Source organism: Prionailurus bengalensis, chromosome B2, assembly GCF_016509475.1.
Source record: "Prionailurus bengalensis isolate Pbe53 chromosome B2, Fcat_Pben_1.1_paternal_pri, whole genome shotgun sequence".
In the NCBI taxonomy this organism is placed as follows: Eukaryota; Metazoa; Chordata; class Mammalia; order Carnivora; family Felidae; genus Prionailurus; species Prionailurus bengalensis.
In genome coordinates this window covers 31,808,353-31,817,144 of record NC_057349.1, presented here as the reverse complement: position 1 = coordinate 31,817,144, position 8,792 = coordinate 31,808,353, and the positions used below count along the sequence as shown (strand labels likewise).

The 8,792-nt window shown below is 58.2% G+C and overlaps 2 protein-coding genes across 8 annotated transcripts; one reads left to right on the top strand and one right to left on the bottom strand.

Annotated features, from left to right (window-relative positions):
• The first annotated feature begins 911 nt into the window (after positions 1 to 911).
• CUTA (cutA divalent cation tolerance homolog) lies at positions 912 to 2,552 on the top strand. 3 transcript variants are annotated; one of them, XM_043591175.1, is made up of 6 exons: positions 912 to 1,035; positions 1,434 to 1,642; positions 1,824 to 1,883; positions 1,995 to 2,040; positions 2,159 to 2,208; positions 2,334 to 2,552. In XM_043591175.1, exons 1-6 carry the CDS (start codon positions 970 to 972, stop codon positions 2,458 to 2,460), a joined length of 558 nt encoding a protein of 185 aa, XP_043447110.1. In that variant the 5' UTR covers positions 912 to 969; the 3' UTR covers positions 2,461 to 2,552. The 3 variants fall into 3 exon arrangements, with proteins under 3 accessions (XP_043447110.1, XP_043447111.1, XP_043447112.1); XM_043591176.1 differs by lacking the exon at positions 912 to 1,035 and adding an exon at positions 1,042 to 1,171; XM_043591177.1 differs by lacking the exon at positions 912 to 1,035 and adding an exon at positions 1,171 to 1,240.
• Positions 2,553 to 2,658: 106 nt separating this feature from the next.
• On the bottom strand, positions 2,659 to 8,180 carry PHF1 (PHD finger protein 1). Of its 5 annotated transcripts, none has more exons than XM_043591168.1 (15): positions 7,612 to 8,134; positions 6,717 to 6,892; positions 6,541 to 6,622; positions 6,336 to 6,431; positions 5,816 to 5,916; positions 5,581 to 5,729; positions 5,297 to 5,392; positions 5,018 to 5,086; positions 4,758 to 4,881; positions 4,581 to 4,648; positions 4,311 to 4,415; positions 3,997 to 4,186; positions 3,814 to 3,908; positions 3,464 to 3,544; positions 2,659 to 3,302 (listed from the first exon to the last, which is right to left on the bottom strand). In XM_043591168.1, exons 2-15 carry the CDS (start codon positions 6,873 to 6,875, stop codon positions 3,014 to 3,016), a joined length of 1,704 nt encoding a protein of 567 aa, XP_043447103.1. In that variant the 5' UTR covers positions 6,876 to 6,892; positions 7,612 to 8,134; the 3' UTR covers positions 2,659 to 3,013. The 5 variants fall into 5 exon arrangements, with proteins under 5 accessions (XP_043447103.1, XP_043447104.1, XP_043447105.1 ...); XM_043591169.1 differs by having other exon boundaries at positions 3,464 to 3,541; positions 7,612 to 8,123; XM_043591170.1 differs by lacking the exon at positions 3,464 to 3,544 and having other exon boundaries at positions 7,612 to 8,180.
• Between the last annotated feature and the right edge of the window lie 612 nt (positions 8,181 to 8,792).

Genomic DNA, 8,792 nt, shown 5'->3' with positions numbered 1-8,792 from the left:
CTCTCCTCTCATTGGCCCCTCTCTCCATTTTTGGGTCACTGGATGTGCTTGGGCCCCAGGGAAGTTATGTAGGACAGGTCCAGGCTCCTGGGGGATGGGTTAAGGGAAGGAGACCCAAGACTCAGAGGTGTTATAAGTCCTGAAGAGTTCAATAGAAGAGGGGTGAGGGACAAAAGGACCATCACCACGTCTTGGTGTCCTCCATATCCCCAACCTGCTGCCCTAGTCTCTTCCCCACCCCCACCCCATTCACCAGTCTGTCTCCAGCTGTAGGGTTTCAGTTAAGAAGGCTGAATTGCCCTCAGCCCCATTTTCATCACCCTCTATCCCATTCACAGTGTTTCACTCTGTCCTTTTAAAAAAGCATCTTGCCCCACCTAGCCATCGTCTTGCCATGCACATCCCTGCCTAATCACTTTCCCCTGCCCAGGGACAGCTGGCTTCTCAGATTATCCCTGTTCATTACCCAACCTAGACATATGTCAGTCCTAACCAAAGAGGCAGGGGGCGCTCTCTTTACCCCCTGAGATTCGAGCTTCTCAGACCCTCCCACTCTTTAAGGCCTCGGGAACAGTCTAACGGCTGTAACTGGGCACATTCTGGCGTTTAAAGATGATTCCACACTCCACAACCTGACGCATCGAATTGGCGGGGTCTCCAGCCCCCCTTTCCTAGCACCAGCACTCTCATCACGTGGCGTGCGGGGCTGGCCAGCGATTGGCCTCTTCGCGTCGCTCATTGAGATACAGCCGCCTGAGGGAGACAGGCCCCCTCACGTGACAGTGGAACGACGCTGCGGCTCCCCTCAGCCTGCAATTGGCTGTTTTCCGGTTTACACGGAAACGAGAGTGCCATTTCCGCGCACGTCTGCAGATCCGGCTGTCGATTGGCCCAATTCCCTTTCGCTCCTCCTCCTTCAGGAGGAGGGGCAAACTGGGCCACGTGAGGGCCAGGATTGGCTGGCTCTGGATGTTCGGTCCGGCTTCCGCTGTGGGCGCGTGGTGTGCTTTTTCTTATCACGTGACTGCTGCCCAGGTAAGAAGAGGCCGCTCTTCCTGGGTTTGGGGTCGTTTCTCGGAGTTACGTGTGATTTTTGACATTCAACCCTCCTCTACCAGCAATAGGCTGCATGAGTTGGGGGCGGGCTTCCGCAATCCTGTTCGGCGCAGGGGTGAGTGACCGGCCCCGCCCCTTCCGGTCCTCGCAGCCTCTACCACCACCCGCTCCCCAAATCCTAGAGGTTGGCTTCTGAGGAGGGAGTGGAAACCGAGTCTGCCTTAATTGCTCAAGTTTCTCTCCCAGCTTCAGGGACCTTTTCCTTCGGGGTGCAGAAAAGGGGAAGGGCAGAGCTTGTCTATCCAAGCGAAGGGTTCACGAGATGCAGTTTCCTCGGGTAGTTGTGGAGTGACACCGAATTCATTTCGTGCTCTCAGGCCGCTCTGCTTCTGTCGCTTCTTTGGATGCCGGCGCTGCTGCCTGTGGCCTCTCGCCTTCTCTTGCTACCCCGAGCTCTGCTGACCATGGCTTCCGGAAGCCCCCCGTCCCAGCCCTCGCCGGCCTCGAGCTCAGGCTATGTTCCCGGCTCAGTCTCTGCAGCCTTTGTCACCTGCCCCAACGAGAGGGTCGCCAAGGAGATCGCCAGGTGGGAACCTTAGCGTGGAGCCAGGAAGGAGGATCGTGAGGGGAGAGAGTTGGAGGTGGCAGAGAAGTGCACTCCTGCAGCTTCCTGCCTGATCTCCCGCTTTGGAACCCTGTCCTTTGGCTGCCAGTGCAAAAATCCGGGTCATGGGGCATTCTGAATGGGGCTTTCTCTTCACCTTCAGGGCTGTGGTGGAGAAGCGCCTGGCAGCCTGCGTTAACCTCATCCCTCAGATTACATCCATGTGAGTCATAGGCTTTGGGGGGGGGGGGGTTAACCTGACTCTAGGGGCTGACTGGGCCTTTCCTTGAGGGCAGTCTTTGCTCCCTTAACACTGTCTCCCTGACCTTTTCAGCTATGAATGGAAAGGAGAGCTTGAGGAGGACAGTGAAGTGCTGATGGTGAGAAACGTTTCCCCATCCAGCGAAACCCTTTTGAAACCCTTTTGACTTCTATCCGTCAAGAGATCCTGAAATCAACCCCACCCCTGATTCAATCATGCTTATCTTTGCTTCTTAGATGATTAAAACCCGAAGTTCCTTGGTTCCAGCTTTGACAGATTATGTTCGGTGAGAACTCTGACGTGGGTAGGGGTGAGGGCGTGGGGTAGGACTTGTTGGGCAGTCCGAGGGAGTGGGCTCCTTTAGGTAAATCTTTGAGTGATTCCTCCCCCCCGCCCCCACCATTTTTTCAGTTCTGTGCACCCTTACGAAGTGGCCGAGGTGATCGCATTGCCTGTGGAGCAGGGGAACTCCCCATATTTGCATTGGGTGCGCCAGGTTACAGAGTCAGTTGCGGACTCCAGCACAGTCCTACCATGATGAGCCCGGTTCCGCCATGTTCCCCTTGTATATTTCAATGCCCTTTGACTTGCAGTGATAACTGGGCCCCTAATAAATCCTGTCTGTGGTTCTCTCTGCCTTTTGCCTCTTTTCTTGTCACATATGTGAATTTGGGAAGATTAGAAGTGCTTCTGTTTCCTGTGTTCTCATCTTCCAGAATGACCCAGGGCTGCTAGATTTGTTTATTTACCTTTATTTCAATCATACAGAGTCTGGGATCCTTTATCATCCCCCACCCCCCTGCCCTCAGTCTCAGTCCCCAGGGGTTAAATAATTTTAAAAAATATTTAAAAAGCTGTAACAAAATAACATCAAAGGAAATGGGAAGAGGGATGGGGGAAGGGTCAGGAATCACGAAGGGAGCAGAGAAGAGACAGCCTCTCCCCCAATCCTCCCACCTGGATTCCAGCCTGGGCAGTAGAGAGAACTACCCCCTACCTCCCCAGGTACATCCCAGCTGTAGGTGAGGTCAGAGGTCAGGGTATGAAAGTGCCGGTGTGTGTGAATGGGGAGGTGGGCAGAGGCAGGCTGTTCAGAAGATGCCCCCACCTCCCCACTCAACCAGGTACTGCACAGAACCATCAGGCCGTACTCTCCGAGCAAGGACCCGGACAGGGTCCCCTCGGGACAGGTAGCCAACCCCACCTCGGACTCCTCCCCCAGTCCCAGGAGACAAACTACGGCACAGGGGAGAAGTGGGTGCTGAGCGTCTAGGAAGACCTGGGGAGGGGGCTGGGACTGAGGAAGATGAGGCAGTCATCGAGTGGGGGGCACTTTTAGGGATGTCTGTGGGGAAACCAATGTGAAGTTCCAGGGGTGACCTAGGGAGAGAAGGCAATTGTGAGTCCAGATGCAGATAAGGACTGACTGAAAATGGAGCTCACATGTGGATCAGAGGAACGAAGCAATCAAGTTAGAGACTGAGGAACTTAGGAACATAGAGGTGAAGAGGGGTGGCACAGGCAAAGGGGTAGAATCTCACCTGTCTGGGGGTTCACCATCCCCAGAGGTCCCTGCGGTGCTGGCAGAGGGGTGGAAGGAAGCGAACATCCGGATGGGACTGCTGGGGTTGGGGAGGGGGAAAGTCAGGACCTGAAGCAGGGGAATAGGACCCTCTCCCACTGAGAAGGGCAGAGCGCAAACATTAGCCCCAAGGAATCCCCATCCCCAGAATACTAGGGATCAGACATTGGTTCTAGAAGTCTCTCTAAGACAAGAAGGGGGGAGCCAAGGGGGAGAAATAATTCTGGGTAAGAAAGTTCAGAGGATGTAGATAATTGGAGAAGAGACTCCAAGGGTGCATATCTGGTTGGAGGGTGAAGGAGCACTGACCTGGGCAGGCAGCGGGCGTCTGTGGGCCGGAAGTTGTAGCCGCTGCTGCCCTGGTAACTCTGGTTAGGGCTGGGGGTTGGTGGAGACACTGAGGCCTAGAAGAAGGAGCAAAGGACTGAGAGATAATCCTTGATTCCTTCCCACACCACCATTTGCTCCGTGGGGATCCCCCTGCCCCTGTACCTGCAGTGCCCTCTGCAGACGAGCCCGCTCCCTTTGCTCCTGGGGCTCGGGCTGATTGCGCACTGCTGAGGGTGGCCCCAGCTCCTCCATTTTCCCCTTCTGCCTCCTCCTCAGGGGCTCTGGCTCCGGCCTCCGGCGCTTCCCCAGGGGACGTGAGACCCCTCCCCCAGGGCCCTGCCCTGAAGGGAAGCTGTAAGAGGCCTCCTTATCCCCCCAGCCCCCTCCCGGACACCCCAAAGACCTCCCCATCTCCATACATATACCACCCCCTACTGATACCCTGAGAATTTCCCCATCCTCCCTGGACCAGTGACCTGGTGGGGGCTCCATCTCCAGTAAGGGGCTCTACAGGGGGAGGGATCCGAGCATGAAGACCAAACAAACATTTCCTCTTCTTAATCTCCCTCCCTGAAATGAAACTGGGGTGAGGAGACAAATGATACAGGGTCAGTGCAGTAAAAAAGAGCCCTTCTTACGCTGTCACTTTTCAGAGATGATCTTCCAGGGGGGTGGCAGCCCCTTCCCTCCCAGGATTCCATATCCATATCTGCATCTCATTCTGAGCCTGTCTCCATCCAACTCACCGGTCCTTGTGGCTGTTGAGAGCAGAGAGGAGTTTGGAAGAACGTTCTCCCTTGGGGGTATCTGAGAGCTGGGGGAGGGGAGGGAAAATGGGGTCAGGGGAGCAGTGGTGCTTCCCTTCCCCCTTTCTTTATACTTCCTTGTTCCACCCTCATCGCTGAAGCCTCACTACCCCTTACCTCCCCGAGGAGCAAACTGTCCCAATTCTCAGAGGTGAATGGGAGGATCTCACGGTCAAAATCAAAGTATTTTTTCTTACAGCAAACGCTGAGGTGATAGAGGACAAGATGGGCCACATCCACCCTGAAGAAATATTGGGTTGTCAAGGTTGTGGAGGCATTAAAAGAGCCTAGAAAATCCCAAGCTGGGAGGTTGGGGTGTGCAGGATGAAATCCTGGGGGTGCGGAGAGAAGTTACACTGGTCCCCAAACCAGCTCACCAGCGAAGCTGTAGCCTCCTGACCTTCTCAGGGCCCCCCCGACACACACAGCATTCAAACTCATAGAACCTGGAAGTGGGCGAGAAGGGGAGAACACACCTTATGCGAGAAAATAATACCTACCACACTATAGAGGACTCACGAGCAAGGATGGGGCACGCAGGGAAGGGAAGCTTCAGAGCTTGGGAAGAGGACAGATCTGAGACAGCATGGCAGGGCGCCAAGAGAGTGGAGCAGAGTGAGAGGGCTCCCCGTGGCTCCCGGCTGCCCCAGTCTCACCTGTCCCCATAGAGGAGGGGCTTGCTCAGACACTGGGTGCAGGCTTCATGGAACCACTGCAGGCAGCTCCGGCACTGCAGCATTTTCAGGTTCCACCTGCGGGGGAGCACAGGCCTAGTGACCTCCAGACACTGCCCCCACCTCCACTGCCCCGGACCCTACTCACCACCTCCCCCTGCCCTCTTTGGCACTCGCGTCACTCTGTTCTTTCTCCTTCATTCCCCGAAGTCCGCCTCCCCCCTACTCTATCACTCATTCCTTACCTCCCCCCCCTCATTACTCACTCCCCAGGACCACCACAGTAACAGTAGCTCTGCTGCCGGTTGCTCAGATGTCCAGCGTCCCAGTCGAGCCCCTTCAGTCCATATGGCAGTGACAGCTTCATGCCCAGCATGGCCCGGGCGTAAGGGCCCTTCTTCAGTGCACCCCCCCTCTGCAGAGATGGAGTGGACAGGCCGCCTCAGAGGGGTGGTGGGGAGAAGCTGTGGGTAGGGGGTTCCCACAGGAAAGCGCCTTTACCTTGGTGGCGATGGCGAAGACACACTGGCGGCAGACCCAGGATGGGCCCTCTCCCTCTCCAGGGGCTGGAGCTCTGGGAACGTGGCAGTCCTGGTGATAAGCTGAATAATGATAACATTGAGGGTAGACCAACCACTTATGGCATTGCATACCTGGGTGGGCTAGATACTGGGATAGGAAGAGTCTCAGCCACCTCATTTCATTTTTTGCCACGATCCTGCTGCGGTGAGTGAATTACTCTTATTTTACAGATGAGGGAACCAGGCTCCTAGAGGTTTGGGGATTTGCCCCAAATCTTATGATTAGACAAGGGTGTATTTGAAGCACCCACTGTCTACAAAGCTCACGCCTCCCCCCTCCATGGCTGTTTCTCCCTGTGCTGGAAGGGAATGAGGTTACAGGGTTGAGGACACTGCCCAGAGCAGTGGCTTGGGGACTCAGCCAGGACAATGGCATAAGGACCATGGTGGAGGGAAGGTTCAGAGGCAAGCTAGACCATTCAGGTGTCCCGCCCTCTCACCGTGGCGACACTTCTCACAGCTGACCAGCCGGTTCCCAGGGACCACAGTCTCAGAGCGACAGACACAGCAGAGGAGTTCCTCCCCAGGGAGGGCAGCTGTGAGGAAACACAGTGTTGCAGGGCCTGTCCTCAAGCCCCTTTCCATCCCCCAAGCCAAGTTTCTATTTTCCATGGCATGCACACACTTGGGTCCCCAGGGTCTCACCGGGGCTAATGTCTTTCCATAGAACCAGAAACTGGGAATCGTCCTCAAACTGGACCAGACACACCTCCCGAGCACTGTCCACCTGGAATGGATGAGCACAGGGGATGAAACAGGAATCAGAACTACATAAGGGGAATGGGGGAAAGGCGCTAGGTCAGAAATCAAAAAGGTCTTACCTTCTTGATGGTCCCCAAGTATAGCAGCCCATCCGTCCATCTGGCCAAAACATCTTGACCCTCCCAAAGTCGAGGCCTGGGGCCTGAAGTGGGAGCAGGGGAGGCTGGGTCCCAAAGTGGGGGGGCACCAGAGCGGCTCAGCCGGGGGGGCTGTGCCATTGCATCCTGGGGGGGGCCTAGCCAGAAGTGGGATAGGAGAAGGTTATGAATGTTGAGAAACTGTCCCCAATTTTCTTTGCCTCAAGGACTCGAGCTGCTGTGCCCCCAGACTCCAAATCTGAAGCACCTGGATAGGAAATCACACAGCCCCCCTCCCAAGCTTCTTGACTCCAGCTCTTCCAACTCTGGTGCCTGGCTCTCCTCTCCCTAACTACCCCCACCTCCCAACCTAGTTCTCTAGCTTCCCAGCTTCCAGAGCTCCCCTGGGATACTATATCCTGGCCTTGAGATTGTAGGAGAAACGATGATCGAAGAAGCAAAGGTGACCATTCAGTTTCTACTATCACCTTCTCCTGTTAGAGGTATCATAATTGGGGTGCTCTGCTACCCAGAGATGTGTTTTGGGACCTTTTCTGGAGATGTTTTCCAGAATAGGAACGGCTGCCTCCCTGGGCCCGCGTGTCTCATTCAGAACAATCAACCTGATGCCAGGTTATGTCAGGTCACCCTCAAATACGGGGCTCCCTGCCCCCGGGTTAGATAACTTCCCTGAGTGCCCCGGGAGGGGGGCGTGTCCCAGTCCCGGTCTCTACTCCCCATGACGGCGAGTCCGAGAGGGGACTTGAGTCGGCCCAGCCCGAACCGATGCCTAGGCGGCGAGGCTCTCCCGCCCGCGCCCTGCGCGCCGACCCCCGGCTCCCTGCCCCCCCACGGGCGCCTCCCGCCGCCTCCTTACCAGTGACAGCTGGGGCCGCCGGGAGCCGGGCAGAGGCAGACGTGGGAGACCGAGGCGAACCCCCCGCGCGGGGAGGGCACGTCTGGGCGTCGGAGGGCGGGCAGGCAAGGGCCGGGGGGTCCCCAGGCCCAGCCCCTCCGTCCCGGCAGCTCTGGGGCGTATGACGCAGCAGCCAAAGCAGCGGCAGCGGCAGGAGGCGGCGGCGGGGGAAAGGAGGGGAGGGGAGGGGAGGGACAAACCGGCTCGGGGGGAGGGTGGTGGGAGGGGAGGACTGGGGGGAAGGAGGAGCCGGTGGGGGGGGCGGGCACCACCTCACCCCACCTCCCTCACCTCCAACGGGCCTGGAGGCCGCCGAGCGAGCTGTGCCCTCTCCACAGCTGGGGCGGGTGGAAAGTCAAGACCCGGAGGGAGAGGGAATCCCCACAGCCCCTTCCTCGGAGGGAGACCCGCCTTCGGGGCAGGAGGGAATCCCCCCCTCCCGACAGCCGGCCTCCAGACTGGCCCCCGCCCCAGCCACATCCGTTAACTGCCCCCCCAACCTCCATGGTCACTCCAAGTCCCGCCTCCCCGCCCCAGTTCACGACCCCGCCCTCCATTCACCCTTCCCGTCGCCCCCGCCACGCCCTCCTCCCTCGAGTGCCCCGCCCTCCTCCCGCCTTTGCCCCCGGCCCCGCCCTCCCCGTGGCAAATTCCCCCCCAACGCCGCCGCGCTTCTGCGCACGCGTGACCCCTCCCGCGCGCGGCACCTGGGAGGATTGGACCCCTCCTCTATGGGGCGGCGGCCGTTACCGGTTGGCGCGAGCTAGTCAGCGGGCGTGCGTCCCGCCCAGCGCTTCTAGGGCGGGTGCTCAGACCAGGAGAGCTAGTAGCGAGGCAGTGACGCCGCCGAGAGCCAGCCAATGGGCAGCGGGCGGGCCGGCCCTGGCGGTTCGAACGCTAAGGCAGGGAAAGGGCGGGAGGGGAGAGCCAGCAGTTTGTGGGAGGGCGCGCCAGCCCCGCCTCTGGGCTCGGGTTCCCACCTTCCCTTATCCACCAGAGACTTCCCGCGTGGGGCTGGGGTGGCCGGCGGCAAACTAATGACGGTGGTTGGCTAGTGGGCACATCTCCTAGATGCGGACAACCCGGGAGGGTATGGGAGCCTCAGGCCACCTAGACTCCAGGGGATGGCCTAATGGGGAGAA

Excerpts from the sequence above, each read along its gene's own strand:
- CUTA (XM_043591175.1), top strand. The coding sequence starts at position 970 with ATGTTCGGTCCGGCTTCCGCTGTGGGCGCGTGGTGTGCTTTTTCTTAT. Across the intron at positions 1,036-1,433 it reads ATCACGTGACTGCTGCCCAG|GCCGCTCTGCTTCTGTCGCT; the intron begins GTAAGAAGAGGC and ends TCGTGCTCTCAG. Across the intron at positions 2,041-2,158 it reads AGGACAGTGAAGTGCTGATG|ATGATTAAAACCCGAAGTTC; the intron begins GTGAGAAACGTT and ends TTTGCTTCTTAG.
- PHF1 (XM_043591168.1), bottom strand. The coding sequence starts at position 6,875 with ATGGCACAGCCCCCCCGGCTGAGCCGCTCTGGTGCCCCCCCACTTTGG. Across the intron at positions 3,909-3,996 it reads GTCTGCAGAGGGCACTGCAG|GCCTCAGTGTCTCCACCAAC; the intron begins GTACAGGGGCAG and ends TCCTTCTTCTAG. Across the intron at positions 3,303-3,463 it reads GATGGTGAACCCCCAGACAG|GTCACCCCTGGAACTTCACA; the intron begins GTGAGATTCTAC and ends TTCTCTCCCTAG.